This window comes from Taudactylus pleione, unplaced genomic scaffold, assembly GCF_031769625.1.
Source record: "Taudactylus pleione unplaced genomic scaffold, aTauple2 ptg000483l, whole genome shotgun sequence".
Classification (NCBI taxonomy): Eukaryota; Metazoa; Chordata; class Amphibia; order Anura; family Myobatrachidae; genus Taudactylus; species Taudactylus pleione.
The window spans coordinates 2,776,862-2,796,082 of record NW_028284885.1 but is presented as its reverse complement, the minus strand read 5'-3'; the positions used below and the strand labels follow the sequence as shown (position 1 = coordinate 2,796,082).

The window sequence follows — 19,221 nt, the reverse complement described above, 5'->3', positions numbered from 1 at the left end:
CTTGTCGCTGCTGCTTTAAGGATGCAGGTGCGGCTACAGCCCACACAATTCACAAAGACAGAAAAAAGAAGAAGAATATTTTTATTGTTTGTGTAGCACACTTTGAGGGTGTCACCACCCTTTAACAGACAGACGCACGCTTGTCGCTGCTGCTTTGAGGATGCAAGTGTGGCTACATCGCACACAAGTCACAAACACATTAAAAAAAATTTTTTGATTTTTTGGAGCACTTTGAGAGTTACAACACCCTTTAACAGACAGACGCACGCTTGTCGCTGCTGCTTTGAGGATGCAAGTGCGGCTACAGCCCACACAATTCACAAAGACAGAAAAAAAAAGAACAATATTTTAATTGTTTGTGTAGCACACTTTGAGGGTGTCACCACCCTTTAACAGACAGACGCACGCTTGTCGCTGCTGCTTTAAGGATGCAGGTGCAGCTACAGCCCACACAATTCACATAGACAGATAAAAGAAGAAGAATATTTTTATTGTTTGTGTAGCACACTTTGAGGGTGTCACCACCCTTTAACAGACAGACGCACGCTTGTCGCTGCTGCTTTAAGGATGCAGGTGCGGATACAGCCCACACATTTCACAAAGACCGAAAAAAAAAGAACAATATTTTAATTGTTTGTGTAGCACACTTTGAGGGTGTCACCACCCTTTAACAGACAGACGCACGCTTGTCGCAGCTGCTTTAAGGATGCAGGTGCGGCTACAGCCCACACAATTCACAAAGACAGAAAAAAGAACAATATTTTAATTGTTTGTGTAGCACACTTTGAGGGTGTCACCACCCTTTAACAGACAGACGCACGCTTGTCGCTGCTGCTTTAAGGATGCAGGTGCGGCTACAGCCCACACAATTCACAAAGACAGAAAAAAGAAGAAGAATATTTTTATTGTTTGTGTAGCACACTTTGAGGGTGTCACCACCCTTTAACAGACAGACGCACGCTTGTCGCTGCTGCTTTGAGGATGCAAGTGTGGCTACATCGCACACAAGTCACAAACACATTAAAAAAATTTTTTTGATTTTTTGGAGCACTTTGAGAGTTACAACACCCTTTAACAGACAGACGCACGCTTGTCGCTGCTGCTTTGAGGATGCAAGTGCGGCTACAGCCCACACAATTCACAAAGACAGAAAAAAAAAGAACAATATTTTAATTGTTTGTGTAGCACACTTTGAGGGTGTCACCACCCTTTAACAGACAGACGCACGCTTGTCGCTGCTGCTTTAAGGATGCAGGTGCGGCTACAGCCCACACATTTCACAAAGACAGAAAAAAGAACAATATTTTAATTGTTTGTGTAGCACACTTTGAGGGTGTCACCACCCTTTAACAGACAGACGCACGCTTGTCGCTGCTGCTTTGAGGATGCAGGTGGAATCTAGACGGGATTTGGAACCGAGGACACACTACCTCCATCAATTGTCTAAATCCCACTGCACTAATGTCGGATACCGGACGCACGTCTAACACCAACATAGCAGTCAAGGCCTCAGTTATACGTTTTGCTTCAGGATGACTGCTGTCGTACTTCATCCTCATCGCTAGGGACTGTTGGAGGGTCAATTGTTTAGTAAAAGTAGTGATGTTCCTACTTCCTCTCTGGGATGATGAACAACTCCCAGCAGCAGCAACAGCACTAGTAGGAAGTGGTTCTTGATCTTTCCCTATTTTATTTTTATCAGAGAAAGTTTGGTCCTCCATTTATGTTATATTGATATATATACGTGTGGCTAAAGCGCACACAAACACAGAAAATATTTTTTTATTTTTGCTGGAGAGTAGTGCACTTTGTGGGTTACACCACCCTTTAAGAAATGAGCCAGCTGGCTCTTTACTTATGGGACACAGGCGCACGCTTGGCGCTGCTCCTTTGTTGATGCACGTGCAGCCACAGTGCACACAAGTCACAAACACAGAAAATATATATTTTTTTGGTTTGGAGTGTACTTTGGGGGTTACAGAACCCTTTAACGGTCAAGCCAGCCGGCCCTTTACTTATGACACAGGCGCACGCTTGGCACTACTTTGTTGATGCACGTGCGGCTACTGCGCACACAATTCACAAACACAGAAAATAATTTTTTTTTTGGTTTGGACTGGAGTGTACTTTCGGGGGTTACAGCACCCTTTAACGGTCAAGCCAGCCGGCCCTTTACTTATGACACAGGCGCACACTTGGCACTACTTTGTTGATGCACGTGCGGCTACTGCGCACACAATTCACAAACACAGAAAATAATTTTTTTTCGGTTTGGACTGGAGTGTACTTTGGGGGTTACAGCACCCTTTAACGGTCAAGCCAGCCGGCCCTTTACTTATGACACAGGCGCACGCTTGGCACTACTTTGTTGATGCACGTGCGGCTACTGCGCACACAATTCACAAACACAGAAAATAATTTTTTTTTTGGTTTGGACTGGAGTGTACTTTTGGGGGTTACAGCACCCTTTAACGGTCAAGCCAGCCGGCCCTTTACTTATGACACAGGCGCACGCTTGGCACTACTTTGTTGATGCACGTGCGGCTACTGCGCACACAATTCACAAACACAGAAAATAAATTTTTTTTTGGTTTGGACTGGAGTGTACTTTGGGGGTTACAGCACCCTTTAACGGTCAAGCCAGCTGGCCCTTTACTTATGACACAGGCGCACGCTTGGCACTACTTTGTTGATGCACATGCGGCTACTGCGCACACAATTCACAAACACAGAAAATAATTTTTTTTTTGGTTTGGACTGGAGTGTACTTTGGGGGTTACAGCACCCTTTAATGGTCAAGCCAGCCGGCCCTTTACTTATGACACAGGCGCACGCTTGGCACTACTTTGTTGATGCACGTGCGGCTACTGCGCACACAATTCACAAACACAGAAAATAATTTTTTTTTTGGTTTGGACTGGAGTGTACTTTCGGGGGTTAGAGCACCCTTAACGGTCAAGCCAGCCGGCCCTTTACTTATGACACAGGCGCACGCTTGGCACTACTTTGTTGATGCACGTGCGGCTACTGCGCACACAATTCACAAACACAGAAAATAATTTTTTTTTTGGTTTGGACTGGAGTGTACTTTCAGGGGTTACAGCACCCTTAACGGTCAAGCCAGCTGGCCCTTTACTTATGACACAGGCGCACGCTTGGCACTACTTTGTTGATGCATGTGCAGCTACTGCGCACACAATTCACAAACACAGAAAATAATTTTTTTTTTGGTTTGGACTGGAGTGTACTTTCGGGGGTTACAGCACCCTTAACGGTCAAGCCAGCCGGCCCTTTACTTATGACACAGGCGCACGCTTGGCACTACTTTGTTGATGCACGTGCGGCTACTGCGCACACAATTCACAAACACAGAAAATAATTTTTTTTTGGTTTGGACTGGAGTGTACTTTCGGGGGTTACAGCACCCTTTAACGGTCAAGCCAGCCGGCCCTTTACTTATGACACAGGCGCACGCTTGGCACTACTTTGTTGATGCACGTGCGGCTACTGCGCACACAATTCACAAACACAGAAAATATATTATTTTTTTAGCACTTGGGGGGAGCACCCCTGATGGACAGAGCACCCCCTGGACAACACTACAGCACCTCTTTAGGACTGGGACACTGCACAGGACTTTGGAGTGGACACAGCCCCTATGGAGAACTGACTGCACAACACAGTCCAGCCAGCCCCTATGGACTTTGAAGTAGTGGGCACAGCCCCTATTAACAACAGCAGCACAGCACAACACAGCCAGCCCCTATGGACTTTGAAGTAGTGGACAACAGCAGCACTACACTACACTACACTACACAGCCCTAACTCCCACCCTCCCTCTTCACTGTCCACAGCCGAGTGAGAAAATGGCGCCGACGTGGGTACCTTATATAGGATCCAAAACCCGCGAGACTCGGAAGGCGGGAAGATGACGTTTTGCCTCGATTTCAGAATCCGAGTCAGGCGGGAAAAGTCGAGCCTGACTCGGATCGGACTCGGATCGGGGGGGCTCGGGGGGGTTCGGATTTCAGAAATCCGAACCCGCTCACCCCTAATTTATACCTGTATCTTCCAAAAATAACCCTAACCCATTAATTCTTCAGCATGAACTGTGACACCGCACATTACGGGGTGTAGTGAGGATTACTGATGGCTTTGGACACTTTTTAATCAGGGCTCCTGAGTGTCCCACTTCCCAGAATAATCCACTTTCCTTCCTCTCAAAAAAATGTTTAACCCAAAACCTTCCGCACCCAGATTAATAGGACGGGGTTAGGATTTTATATATATCTGGTGGACAGGACTTTCAGCAATGTCAGGTCCCACAAGTATCCCAGTTTTCCGTTTTAGATTTAGGGGAAACCTACTATAAATTTAAGTCTAACTTAATTTCAGTGATTATATTTTTCTCCTCATTTATAGCTCATTGGAATTAGGGTCTCCGGAAGTGTCGCTATTTTCTGTCACTTTTATACTTTTCATTGTTTTATTTATATGGTGACCCGTTACACTTCGCGGAATATGCGTAAAGCCCTGTGACAGACGCAATGGTCGCACTTTGGGCCCTATTCAACAAAAGTGACAGTGTTGCCCGAATATTTTCAGGCAACATTGTCACAATTTTTAAGCAATTGTTAAATTTTAGGGCTGCTGTTCAGTATTTTTTATGCAGGGACAGCGGTCGTGGTAACACTCTGGGCCTAATTCAGACCCGCTCGCTAGATGCGATCGCTCGCATCCAGCGTATGCAAATTTGTCAAAGTGACGGCATGGGAAACGATCGCTCGCCAAGGCATAAGCACGCCCACTTTGGCTGTGCGAGCGATCGCTCTGTGTATGATGACGCCCACTAGCATATGTAGAGACGCCCACTAGCACACGTCATCTCCAGGATGTGTATTAAAACATTGGTACATCGAGCACCATCGGTAGCGATCGCAGCGCTTGTGGTTGCCTTACCCTGCCGCAAGCACTGCGAGGACTTCAGTGTAAAAAACGCCTGCGTTCTCACTTCCACTCCCCCGTTATTAGTGCCCTGCCCCTGTTACCACCCACAAACGGCCTCTCCTGTCACTCATTACACTGGGCTGTCCTTGCTGGGCGAGCGAGCGCTGTGCGATCGCACAGAGTAGTTCACGCACGTGCAGAACGAAGCGTGCGCATTCGCAAACCATCAAGCCGCTTGCGAGCGGGTCTTAATCAGGCCCTCTGTCCCTGCGATGTTGCAGAAGGTATTGTTATCGGGATTCTGAATACAAAACCTACTGTTTCTTCTTCTGCACATGCTCAGTCATGTTCTTGCGAATAGTCTCCGTCCCTGCTTTGAGGTGACCGCCGAGTTTAAAGTCCAACTCCGGCATGTCCGAACTGTCTAAACTTATTGAAATGTGTGCATAGTCTGTATATATTTATATTTATGTGCTTGTATATTTAAAATGTATATATTTAAATTAGGGGTGAGCGGGTTCGGATTTCTGAAATCCGAACCCCCCCGAGCCCCCCCGATCCGAGTCCGATCCGAATCAGGCTCGACTTTTCCCGCCTGACTCGGATCTGAAATCGAGGCAAAACGTCATCATCCCGCCTTCCGAGTCTCGCGGGTTTTGGATCCTATATAAGGTACCCACGTCGGCGCCATTTTCTCACTCGGCTGTGGACAGTGAAGAGGGAGGGTGGGAGTTAGGGCTGTGTAGTGTAGTGTAGTGTAGTGCTGCTGTTGTCCACTACTTCAAAGTCCATAGGGGCTGGCTGTGTTGTGCTGTGCTGCTGTTGTTAATAGGGGCTGTGTCCACTACTTCAAAGTCCATAGGGGCTGGCTGGACTGTGTTGTGCAGTCAGTTCTCCATAGGGGCTGTGTCCACTCCAAAGTCCTGTGCAGTGTCCCAGTCCTAAAGAGGTGCTGTAGTGTTGTCCAGGGGGTGCTCTGTCCATCAGGGGTGCTCCCCCCAAGTGCTAAAAAAATAATATATTTTCTGTGTTTGTGAATTGTGTGTGCAGTAGCCGCACGTGCATCAACAAAGTAGTGCCAAGCGTGCGCCTGTGTCATAAGTAAAGGGCCGGCTGGCTTGACCGTTAAGGGTGCTGTAACCCCCGAAAGTACACTCCAGTCCAAACCAAAAAAAAAATTATTTTCTGTGTTTGTGAATTGTGTGCGCAGTAGCCGCACGTGCATCAACAAAGTAGTGCCAAGCGTGCGCCTGTGTCATAAGTAAAGGGCCGGCTGGCTTGACCGTTAAGGGTGCTGTAACCCCCGAAAGTACACTCCAGTCCAAACCAAAAAAAAAATTATTTTCTGTGTTTGTGAATTGTGTGCGCAGTAGCCGCACGTGCATCAACAAAGTAGTGCCAAGCGTGCGCCTGTGTCATAAGTAAAGGGCCGGCTGGCTTGACCGTTAAGGGTGCTGTAACCCCCGAAAGTACACTCCAGTCCAAACCAAAAAAAAAATTATTTTCTGTGTTTGTGAATTGTGTGCGCAGTAGCCGCACGTGCATCAACAAAGTAGTGCCAAGCGTGCGCCTGTGTCATAAGTAAAGGGCCGGCTGGCTTGACCGTTAAGGGTGCTGTAACCCCCGAAAGTACACTCCAGTCCAAACCAAAAAAATAATTATTTTCTGTGTTTGTGAATTGTGTGCGCAGTAGCCGCACGTGCATCAACAAAGTAGTGCCAAGCGTGCGCCTGTGTCATAAGTAAAGGGCCGGCTGGCTTGACCGTTAAGGGTGCTGTAACCCCCGAAAGTACACTCCAGTCCAAACCAAAAAAAAAATTATTTTCTGTGTTTGTGAATTGTGTGCGCAGTAGCCGCACGTGCATCAACAAAGTAGTGCCAAGCGTGCGCCTGTGTCATAAGTAAAGGGCCGGCTGGCTTGACCGTTAAAGGGTGCTGTAACCCCCAAAGTACACTCCAGTCCAAACCAAAAAAAAATTTATTTTCTGTGTTTGTGAATTGTGTGCGCAGTAGCCGCACGTGCATCAACAAAGTAGTGCCAAGCGTGCGCCTGTGTCATAAGTAAAGGGCCGGCTGGCTTGACCGTTAAAGGGTGCTGTAACCCCCGAAAGTACACTCCAGTCCAAACCAAAAAAAAATTATTTTCTGTGTTTGTGAATTGTGTGCGCAGTAGCCGCACGTGCATCAACAAAGTAGTGCCAAGCGTACGCCTGTGTCATAAGTAAAGGGCCGGCTGGCTTGACCGTTAAGGGTGCTGTAACCCCCGAAAGTACACTCCAGTCCAAACCTAAAAAAAAATTATTTTCTGTGTTTGTGAATTGTGTGCGCAGTAGCCGCACGTGCATCAACAAAGTAGTGCCAAGCGTGCGCCTGTGTCATAAGTAAAGGGCCGGCTGGCTTGACCGTTAAAGGGTGCTGTAACCCCCAAAGTACACTCCAGTCCAAACCAAAAAAAAATTTATTTTCTGTGTTTGTGAATTGTGTGCGCAGTAGCCGCACGTGCATCAACAAAGTAGTGCCAAGCGTGCGCCTGTGTCATAAGTAAAGGGCCGGCTGGCTTGACCGTTAAAGGGTGCTGTAACCCCCGAAAGTACACTCCAGTCCAAACCAAAAAAAAATTATTTTCTGTGTTTGTGAATTGTGTGCGCAGTAGCCGCACGTGCATCAACAAAGTAGTGCCAAGCGTGCGCCTGTGTCATAAGTAAAGGGCCGGCTGGCTTGACCGTTAAGGGTGCTGTAACCCCCGAAAGTACACTCCAGTCCAAACCAAAAAAAAAAATATTTTCTGTGTTTGTGAATTGTGTGCGCAGTAGCCGCACGTGCATCAACAAAGTAGTGCCAAGCGTGCGCCTGTGTCATAAGTAAAGGGCCGGCTGGCTTGACCGTTAAAGGGTGCTGTAACCCCCAAAGTACACTCCAGTCCAAACCAAAAAAAATTTTATTTTCTGTGTTTGTGAATTGTGTGCGCAGTAGCCGCACGTGCATCAACAAAGTAGTGCCAAGCGTGCGCCTGTGTCATAAGTAAAGGGCCGGCTGGCTTGACCGTTAAAGGGTGCTGTAACCCCCAAAGTACACTCCAGTCCAAACCAAAAAAAAATTTATTTTCTGTGTTTGTGAATTGTGTGCGCAGTAGCCGCACGTGCATCAACAAAGTAGTGCCAAGCGTGCGCCTGTGTCATAAGTAAAGGGCCGGCTGGCTTGACCGTTAAAGGGTGCTGTAACCCCCAAAGTACACTCCAGTCCAAACCAAAAAAAAAATTATTTTCTGTGTTTGTGAATTGTGTGCGCAGTAGCCGCACGTGCATCAACAAAGTAGTGCCAAGCGTGCGCCTGTGTCATAAGTAAAGGGCCGGCTGGCTTGACCGTTAAAGGGTGCTGTAACCCCCGAAAGTACACTCCAGTCCAAACCAAAAAAAAATTATTTTCTGTGTTTGTGAATTGTGTGCGCAGTAGCCGCACGTGCATCAACAAAGTAGTGCCAAGCGTGCGCCTGTGTCATAAGTAAAGGGCCGGCTGGCTTGACCGTTAAGGGTGCTGTAACCCCCGAAACTACACTCCAGTCCAAACCAAAAAAAAAATTATTTTCTGTGTTTGTGAATTGTGTGCGCAGTAGCCGCACGTGCATCAACAAAGTAGTGCCAAGCGTGCGCCTGTGTCATAAGTAAAGGGCCGGCTGGCTTGACCGTTAAAGGGTGCTGTAACCCCCAAAGTACACTCCAGTCCAAACCAAAAAAAAATTTATTTTCTGTGTTTGTGAATTGTGTGCGCAGTAGCCGCACGTGCATCAACAAAGTAGTGCCAAGCGTGCGCCTGTGTCATAAGTAAAGGGCCGGCTGGCTTGACCGTTAAGGGTGCTGTAACCCCCGAAAGTACACTCCAGTCCAAACCTAAAAAAAAATTATTTTCTGTGTTTGTGAATTGTGTGCGCAGTAGCCGCACGTGCATCAACAAAGTAGTGCCAAGCGTGCGCCTGTGTCATAAGTAAAGGGCCGGCTGGCTTGACCGTTAAGGGTGCTGTAACCCCCGAAAGTACACTCCAGTCCAAACCAAAAAAAAAATTATTTTCTGTGTTTGTGAATTGTGTGCACTGTGGCTGCACGTGCATCAACAAAGGAGCAGCGCCAAGCGTGCGCCTGTGTCCCATAAGTAAAGAGCCGGCTGGCTCATTTCTTAAAGGGTGGTGTAACCCACAAAGTGCACTACTCTCCAGCAAAAATAAAATAATATTTTCTGTGTTTGTGTGCGCTTTAGCCGCACGTATATATATCAATATAACATAAATGGAGGACCAAACTTTCTCCGATAAAAATAAAATAGGGAAAGATCAAGAACCTCTTCCTCCTAGTGCTGTTGCTGCTGCTGGGAGTTGTTCATCATCCCAGAGAGGAAGTAGGAACATCACTACTTTTACTAAACAATTGACCCTCCAACAGTCCCTAGCGATGAGGATGAAGTACGACAGCAGTCATCCTGAAGCAAAACGTATAACTGAGGCCTTGACTGCTATGTTGGTGTTAGACGTGCATCCGGTATCCGACATTAGTGCAGTGGGATTTAGACAATTGATGGAGGTAGTGTGTCCTCGGTTCCAAATCCCGTCTAGATTCCACCTGCATCCTCAAAGCAGCAGCGACAAGCGTGCGTCTGTCTGTTAAAGGGTGGTGACACCCTCAAAGTGTGCTACACAAACAATTAAAATATTGTTCTTTTTTCTGTCTTTGTGAATTGTGTGGGCTGTAGCCGCACCTGCATCCTTAAAGCAGCAGCGACAAGCGTGCGTCTGTCTGTTAAAGGGTGGTGACACCCTCAAAGTGTGCTACACAAACAATTAAAATATTGTTCTTTTTTCTGTCTTTGTGAATTGTGTGGGCTGTAGCCGCACCTGCATCCTTAAAGCAGCAGCGACAAGCGTGCGTCTGTCTGTTAAAGGGTGGTGACACCCTCAAAGTGTTCTACACAAACAATTAAAATATTGTTCTTTTTTTTTTGGTCTTTGTGAAATGTGTGGGCTGTAGCCGCACCTGCATCCTTAAAGCAGCAGCGACAAGCGTGCGTCTGTCTGTTAAAGGGTGGTGACACCCTCAAAGTGTTCTACACAAACAATTAAAATATTGTTCTTTTTTTTTCGGTCTTTGTGAAATGTGTGGGCTGTAGCCGCACCTGCATCCTTAAAGCAGCAGCGACAAGCGTGCGTCTGTCTGTTAAAGGGTGGTGTAACTCTCAAAGTGTTCCAAAAAATAAAAAACTATTTTTTTAATGTGTTTGTGACTTGTGTGCGATGTAGCCACACTTGCATCCTCAAAGCAGCAGCGACAAGCGTGCGTCTGTCTGTTAAAGGGTGGTGACACCCTCAAAGTGTGCTACACAAACAATTAAAATATTGTTCTTTTTATTTTGGTCTTTGTGAAATGTGTGGGCTGTAGCCGCACCTGCATCCTTAAAGCAGCAGCGACAAGCGTGCGTCTGTCTGTTAAAGGGTGGTGTAACTCTCAAAGTGCTCCAAAAAATAAAAAACTATTTTTTTAATGTGTTTGTGACTTGTGTGCGATGTAGCAGCACCTGCATCCTTAAAGCAGCAGCGACAAGCGTGCGTCTGTCTGTTAAAGGGTGGTGACACCCTCAAAGTGTGCTACAGAAACAATTAAAATATTGTTCTTTTTTTTCTGTCTATGTGAATTGTGTGGGCTGTAGCCGCACCTGCATCCTTAAAGCAGCGGCGACAAGCGTGCGTCTGTCTGTTAAAGGGTGGTGACACCTCAAAGTGTTCTACACAAACAATTAAAATATTGTTCTTTTTTTTTCGGTCTTTGTGAAATGTGTGGGCTGTAGCCGCACCTGCATCCTTAAAGCAGCAGCGACAAGCGTGCATCTGTCTGTTAAAGGGTGGTGTAACTCTCAAAGTGCTCCAAAAAATAAAAAACTATTTTTTTAATGTGTTTGTGACTTGTGTGCGATGTAGCCACACTTGCATCCTCAAAGCAGCAGCGACAAGCGTGCGTCTGTCTGTTAAAGGGTGGTGACACCCTCAAAGTGTGCTACAGAAACAATTAAAATATTGTTCTTTTTTTTCTGTCTATGTGAATTGTGTGGGCTGTAGCCGCACCTGCATCCTTAAAGCAGCAGCGACAAGCGTGCGTCTGTCTGTTAAAGGGTGGTGACACCTCAAAGTGTTCTACACAAACAATTAAAATATTGTTCTTTTTTTTTCGGTCTTTGTGAAATGTGTGGGCTGTAGCCGCACCTGCATCCTTAAAGCAGCAGCGACAAGCGTGCGTCTGTCTGTTAAAGGGTGGTGACACCTCAAAGTGTTCTACACAAACAATTAAAATATTCTTCTTCTTTTTTCTGTCTTTGTGAATTGTGTGGGCTGTAGCCGCACTTGCATCCTCAAAGCAGCAGCGACAAGCGTGCGTCTGTCTGTTAAAGGGTGGTGTAACCCTCAAAGTGTGCTCCACAAACAATAAAAATATTCTTTTTTTTTTTCTGTCTTTGTGAATTGTGTGGGCTGTAGCCGCACTTGAATCCTCAAAGCAGCAGCGACAAGCGTGCGTCTGTCTGTTAAAGGATTACATCGGTGACAGCATCCAAGTAGGCATGTCAGACAGTCCGTACCTGTACTGGCAGGAAAAAGAAGCAATTTGGAGGTCCCTGTACAAACTGGCTCTATTTTACCTGAGTTGCCCCCCCTCCAGTGTGTACTCCGAAAGAGTGTTTAGTGCAGCCGGGAACCTTGTCAGCGAAAGGCGTAGGAGGTTGCTTCCACAAAATGTGGAGAAGATGATGTTCATAAAATGAATTATCAACTCTTCCAGGGAGACCAGCCTCCAGAACGTACAGAGGGACCTGTGGTTCCAGCAGGGACGAATTAATACTCTGTGAGGATGAGGATGTACACACTGAAGAGGGTGAGGAATCGGTGGATGAGGAGGATGAGGATGACATCTTGCCTCCGTAGAGCCAGTTTGTGCAGGGACACATTAATTGCCAGCTTGTTTTGTGGGGGCCCAAACGAACCAATCATTTCAGCCACAGTTGTGTGGCAGACCCTGGCGCTGAAATGATTGATTTGTTAAAGTGTGCATGTCCTGTTTATACAACATAAGGGTGGGTGGGAGGGCCCAAGGACAATTCCATCTTGCACTTCTTTTTTTTCTTTGCATTATGTACAGTTTGGGGCCTAGTTTTTCTAACTGCCATCCTGTCTGCCACTGCAGTGTCACTCCTAGATGGGTCACGTGTTTGTGCCGCCCACTCGTGTCGCTTAGCATAGTCATCCAGCTACCTCGGTGCAACCTTTTGGACATGAAAACACTATTGTGAGGTGTGAGGTGTTCAGAATAGACTGGAAATGAGTGGAAATTAAGGTTATTGAGGTTAATAATAGCATAGGAGCAGAGAAACCAACAAATTCTGTGATTTTAGCTGTTTTTATGCTTTTTTTTAAAAAAATACAGATCCAAAACACAAAACCCAGAACCCAAAACACGGAAGGGTGGTTTTGGCAAAACCAATCCAGATCCAAAACACGAAGAAAGATCCAGATCCAAAACCAAAACACAAAACACGAAAAGTGGCCGGTGCACACCCCTAATTTAAATATAAAACCACAAATGAATGCAGACTAATATAAAGCCTGTGTATACGTTTCAATCAGTTTGTCCCATTGTTGAATAGGGCCTGATTCACCTCGGATTGCAACTGTGAACGAGGCTGCGATTTGGCACGCAGTCTGACTGCGATGATATACCGATCCATTGCAATCGCTATGCCATCGCAGCACAACATAAGGACGCCCATCTTACCTTACACACATCCGTAATACTAAGCAAGACTGAGATACCATCAGTAACATGGAGTACCATCACATCCTCACACACACTTACACAGGCTCTGACCTTACTCAGGAATTACTAACCTCATCACACACAGTGATTACACAAGACTGAGAAACCATCAGTAACATGGAGTACCATCACATCCTCACACACACTTACACAGGCTCTGACCTTACTCAGGAATTACTAACCTCATCACACACAGTGATTACACAAGACTGAGATACCATCAGTAACATGGAGTACCATCACAGCCTCACACACACTTACACAGGGTCTGACCTTACTCAGGAATTACTAACCTCATCACACACAGTGATTACACAAGACTGAGATACCATCAGTAACATGGAGTACCATCACATCCTCACACACACTTACACAGGGTCTGACCTTACTCAGGAATTACTAACCTCATCACACGCAGTGATTACACAAGACTGAGATACCATCGGTAACATGGAGTACTATCACATCCTCACACACACTTACACAGGCTCTGACCTTACTCAGGAATTACTAACCTCATCACACACAGTGATTACACAAGACTGAGATACCATCAGTAACATGGAGTACCATCACATCTTCACACACACTTACACAGGCTCTGACCTTACTCAGGAATTACTAACCTCATCACACACAGTGATTACACAAGACTGAGATACCATCAGTAACATGGAGTACCATCACATCCTCACACACACTTACACAGGCTCTGACCTTACTCAGGAATTACTAACCTCATCGCATGCAGTGATTATACAAGACTGAGATACCATCAGTAACATGGAGTACCATCACAGCCTCACACACACTTACACAGGCTCTGACCTTACTCAGGAATTACTAACCTCATCACACACAGTGATTACACAAGACTGAGAAACCATCAGTAACATGGAGTACCATCACATCCTCACACACACTTACACAGGCTCTGACCTTACTCAGGAATTACTAACCTCATCACACACAGTGATTACACAAGACTGAGAAACCATCAGTAACATGGAGTACCATCACATCCTCACACACACTTACACAGGCTCTGACCTTACTGAGTAATTACTAACCTCATCACATGCAGTGATTACACAAGACTGAGAAACCATCAGTAACATGGAGTACCATCACAGCCTCACACACACTTACACAGGCTCTGACCTTACTCAGGAATTACTAACCTCATCACACACAGTGATTACACAAGACTGAGATACCATCAGTAACATGGAGTACCATCACATCCTCACACACACTTACACAGGCTCTGACCTTACCCAGGAATTGCTAACTTCATCGCATGCTATGAGGCCTCAGGCTGTGTATGGCATTATAGTGGACAATTTATGCACGCCCCTACAATGGTGTTCAGACGCCCTAGCATGCCTGAGTTTCGCAGACAACCCCCCCCCCCCCCCGACACATCCCACAAACGGCACTTCCTGTCAATCACTCTGCAATCGATCTGCATAGTCACGGCAATCGCAGTCCCGGTCGCAGTGACAGGATTGCGCACGTGCAATGCGATGCATGCACTGTGATCCTTGGTGAATCAGGGCCTTACTTACAAATGCAGAACTGACAGTTTCCGTATTTTTTAAGTAAAAGAATCATTGCTGAATAGACCTCACTGACACTTATCTGTAATAACTTATCACCTGGGATTTCCGTGTCAGGTGAGCAAACGTTATAGCCAAGCAAACTAATCTGATAATTCAGTCTGACCCCTGCGTTACCAGATATTCCCCCAATTTGTGGAAGTTAAGGCTGGAAGTGGCGCAGCATGGTTCTGCGTAGAGGTTACCATCTGTGGCGCTTGTTGTGTCTATCGTTCTCCATGATGGAGAAAGCTCACATGGGTAAGTGGAATAAAATAAAGCTTATTGGAGCATAAAAAATGGAGGAACTGATGTGAACAGGGGAAATCGTCGAGTGGTGGCAACTGGTGCCCATCACTGGGCTAGATACTTAAAAAGCCACCTATGGAAGTATAGGCTGGGGCCCAATCTCTGCCTCCTCCTAGGTCGTGTAACAAAACAGGTGGGGGGAGGAGATGCTGGGCAACGCGCCACTTTGCCATCTCATTTAAATAACTCGTCCGTCAAATAGAATATCATGATTTTGTAGGTGACCTTAAGGTAACGTCAGTCAGTATTTTCTCAGGAACCCCTGGAAGTGGCTCTATACATTTGTCTGTCTGATCGAACACCGTCTTTATATTTCTAGGTGATTCCGGAGTTGGGAAATCAACGTTAATCCAGAATATGCTGGAAAAGCTCCAGAAACCTGATGGACTTTCTGTAAAAGCCGGGACTGTGCTAGGGGATATCTTCCTGTTCAGTGAAGCAAAGAAAATAAGGTATTATTTTAATTGCAGCAATACTGCTGGGAATAGATGTCGCCATATCGGTTATGATCATGTACTATCAGGGTGTTTGCTAAGTGCAGCACAGTGTAGAATAGGAGCAGCTAATCCAGCCAGCGACTGATGTCCCTTCTCCTCCCTATTAATTTGGGTCACAGAACAATGGCACATTTAGATTTCCAGCCCTGGAACAATAGGAAACTTGAGGTCCTCCCAGAACATAGTGCACTAAGCCTTGGGGTCCCAGAGCATGGTGCACTAAGCCTTGGGGTCCCAGAGCATGGTGCACTAAGCCTTGGGGTCCCAGAGAAGGGTGCACTAAGCCTTGGGGTCCCAGAGCATGGTGCACTAAGCCTTGGGGTCCCAGAGCATGGTGCACTAAGCCTTGGGGTCCCAGAGCATGATGCACTAAGCCTTGGGGTCCCAGAGCATGGTGCACTAAGCCTTGGGGTCCCAGAGCATGGTGCACTAAGCCTTGGGGTCCCAGAGCATGGTGCATTAAGCCTTGGGGTCCCAGAGCATGGTGCACTAAGCCTTGGGGTCCCAGAGCATGGTGCACTAAGCCTTGGGGTCCCAGAGCATGGTGCACTAAGCCTTGGGGTCCCAGAGCATGGTGCACTAAGCCTTGGGGTCCCAGAGCATGGTGCACTAAGCCTTGGGGTCCCAGAGCATGGTGCACTAAGCCTTGGGGTCCCAGAGCATGGTGCACTAAGCCTTGGGGTCCCAGAGCATGGTGCACTAAGCCTTGGGGTCCCAGAGCATGGTGCACTAAGCCTTGGGGTCCCAGAGCATGGTGCACTAAGCCTTGGGGTCCCAGAGCATGGTGCACTAAGCCTTGGGGTCCCAGAGCATGGTGCACTAAGCCTTGGGGTCCCAGAGCATGGTGCACTAAGCCTTGGGGTCCCAGAGCATGGTGCACTAAGCCTTGGGGTCCCAGAGCATGGTGCACTAAGAATTGGGGTCCCAGAGCATGGTGCACTAAGCCTTGTGGTCCCAGAGCATGGTGCACTAAACCTTGGGGTCCCAGAGCATGGTGCACTAAGCCTTGGGGTCCCAGAGTATGGTGCACTAAGCCTTGTGGTCCCAGAGCATGGTGCACTAAGCCTTGGGGTCCCAGAGCATGGTGCACTAAGCCTTGGGGTCCCAGAGCATGGTGCACTAAGCCTTGTTGTCCCAGAGCATGGTGCACTAAGCCTTGGGGTCCCAGAGCATGGTGCACTAAGCCTTGGTGTCCCAGAGCATGGTGCACTAAGCCTTGGGGTCCCAGAGCATGGTGCACTAAGCCTTGGGGTCCCAGAGCATGGTGCACTAAGCCTTGGGGTCCCAGAGCATGGTGCACTAAGCCTTGGGGTCCCAGAGCATGGTGCACTAAGCCTTGGGATCCCAAAGGATGGTGCACTAAGCCTTGGGGTCCCAGAGCATGGCGCACTAAGACTTGGGGTCCCAGAAAAGGGCGCATGGCCGGTTCAATCGAATTAACCGCGAGTCCGCCTCAGCAGCCTCGCTTCATGGCAGCCTGAATACGCTCAAAACTGTGGGACCCCTACGGGTTGCGAGCAAAAATGAGTGATTTTGGGCTGGGAGCTAATGCCGGCAATGGCAACTCGCACCCTTCGTGACTAATTGGATTGACCTATAAGACTTGCGATCTCAAAATGATGTAACACTAAGATTTGGGGTCCTAGAACATTTGAGCCCCAGCAGGAGGTGAACAGAAATCTGCACAAAGTGACTGCCGCAGGCTGTAATTGAGTAGCCTGAGGGCACTGCATCACGGGTAATTAGCCCTTTGAGGCCCAATGGCATGAGGCACCAGTCCCCACCCTCTGCGGTGACCAACTGCGGCCTCCTACAGGGGAACAGATCCATTAAAAGTTGGCAAACGTGGCTAAGGCACTAATCCTGAATGGGCGGCTGCCGTGTCACCGAAGACTGGATCCCATGACGGAATAAATAAAATGCAGCCTTTGCGGATTCACATTGTACCCAATTCATTTCCTTTTACCATTTATGAATGAACTGACTTTGTGGTGCGGTCAGTCTTTTACAGAGCATCACATCGATAGCCGCTGTGTCAGGAGGCGATGAAGATTTATTCGGTGACGGTAAGCCTGTGTACAGCTGTGTGACCCATTAACAATAAAATGCAGACTTATTAAGACCAAAACTAAAGCGACTTTTCAGGAACTAATCTCTGTTATGTGGTGGCCCGGCTAATGGTCAGGAAGAACAACTAAACCATCCATTCAAGATGTATCATTTGCAGCTCCTGGACCTATGTATTAATAGTTTTCTTTTGTAGCTTTGCCCCTTTTTGCGGTGATTGTCAGCCCTCCCTGCTTGTCAGTCACTTTACCATTCTTATCTGCTAATGCCCCACCTGATAGGATAATTAGGTCAGACGGGATGACTGCGCACCTGTGTGTTCTGACAGTACCCTGTGTCCTGTGATGTGTCTGATGTAGACAGTCCAGGACTACTGTAGGGACCCAGCACCTCCTTACGTCTATGTACTGCAGTCTGGCACAGGAGAGTCCTGGAAGCTGAGGAGGGTGCAGAGCGGTAATAAACTGCCAGCTCACAACTCACATTACATAGATGTACAGTGGACAATCAATGTAATATTACTACATGGAGACAAGTCATACCTGCTGTACGGGCTGGCTATCTCCATTCATATGGTGCACAGTTATGTATTGATTATGTGATATATAAAATATGTTGCCTACCGTCTGCAGAACCCATAGTAAAGGTCATTAAACCATGTATTTATGTTATTTAGTGTGTACAGCTGAGATAGAACTAAGGAACAGCACAACGTAACGTTCTGGCTGATTACATTTCATTGTGGTGAAAGATCCACAATCCGCATAAACCGTCACGGCCACCAATATAACATTAGACGGGAAGGTGTAAAATGAGTGAAAACTTTTAATCTCTCTTCCAAAAGCCGCAGCGGCAGAGGATTTATTTTTTTGGCTGCTAGAAAGTTGGTGAATGTGTCTCCTTCAAATAAATTGCAGAAAACGCCGCTAGTAGTGTGGGATGACAGTCAATAGATCAACAATGAAAAGGTCGACAGCGTCTAGGTAGACACCAAATGGTCGACAGGTACAAAAGGCTGATGCACAAAAGTTTGAATTGGAAGAAGATCGACAGGTACAAAAGGTCGACCTGGTTAAAAGGTCAACAGTGGAATGATCGACACAAAAATGGTTGACATAGGTTTTTTTTTGTTTTATTAGGGTTAAGCACTTACCACAACGGTTAGGAACTAGGAGGGACAGTTGGCGTTACTTACCGGAGGGCTAGGCACCAGGAGGGACAGTTAGGGTTAGGCACCAGGAGGGAGGGTTAGCGTTAGGCACTTACCGGAGGGTTAGGAACTAGGAGGGACGGTTAGGTTTAGGCACTTACCGGAGGGTTAGGCACTAGGAGGGACGGTTAGGAACTAGGAGGGATGGTTAGCGTTAGGCACTTACCGGAGGGTTAGGTACTAGGAGGCACGGTTTGGGTTAGGAACTAGGAGGGACGGTTAGGTTTAGGCACTTACCGGAGGGTTAGCACTAGGAGGGACGGTTAGGGTTAGGAACTAAGAGGGATGGTTAGCGTTAGGCACTTACCGGAGGGTTAGGCACTAGTAGGGACAATTAGGTTTAGGTACTTACCAGAGGGTTAGGCACTAGGAGGGACGGTTAGGTTTAGGCACTTACCGGAGGGTTAGGCACTAGGAGGGATGGTTAGGAACTAGGAGGGATGGTTAGCGTTAGGCACTTACCGGAGGGTTAGGTACTAGGAGGCACGGTTTGGGTTAGGAACTAGGAGGGACGGTTAGGTTTAGGCACTTACCGGAGGGTTAGCACTAGGAGGGACGGTTAGGGTTAGGAACTAAGAGGGATGGTTAGCGTTAGGCACTTACCGGAGGGTTAGGCACTAGGAGGGACGGTTAGGTTTAGGCACTTACCGGAGGGTTAGGCACTAGGAGGGACGGTTATGGTTAGGAACTAAGAGGGATGTTTAGCGTTAGGCACTTACCGGAGGGTTAGGCACTAGTAGGGACAGTTA

The 19,221-nt window shown here is 47.2% G+C and overlaps 1 protein-coding gene across 1 annotated transcript in view; it reads left to right on the top strand.

The window, feature by feature from the left end:
- The window catches only part of DNAH14 (dynein axonemal heavy chain 14), a 1,015,490-nt gene that overhangs the window by 802,797 nt on the left and 193,472 nt on the right, over positions 1-19,221 (top strand). The window contains exons 46-47 of the mRNA XM_088449338.1: positions 15,018-15,150; positions 17,197-17,261. Of these exons, the coding sequence (XP_088305464.1) occupies positions 15,018-15,150; positions 17,197-17,261 (198 nt within the window). The remainder of the gene's footprint in view (positions 1-15,017; positions 15,151-17,196; positions 17,262-19,221) is intronic.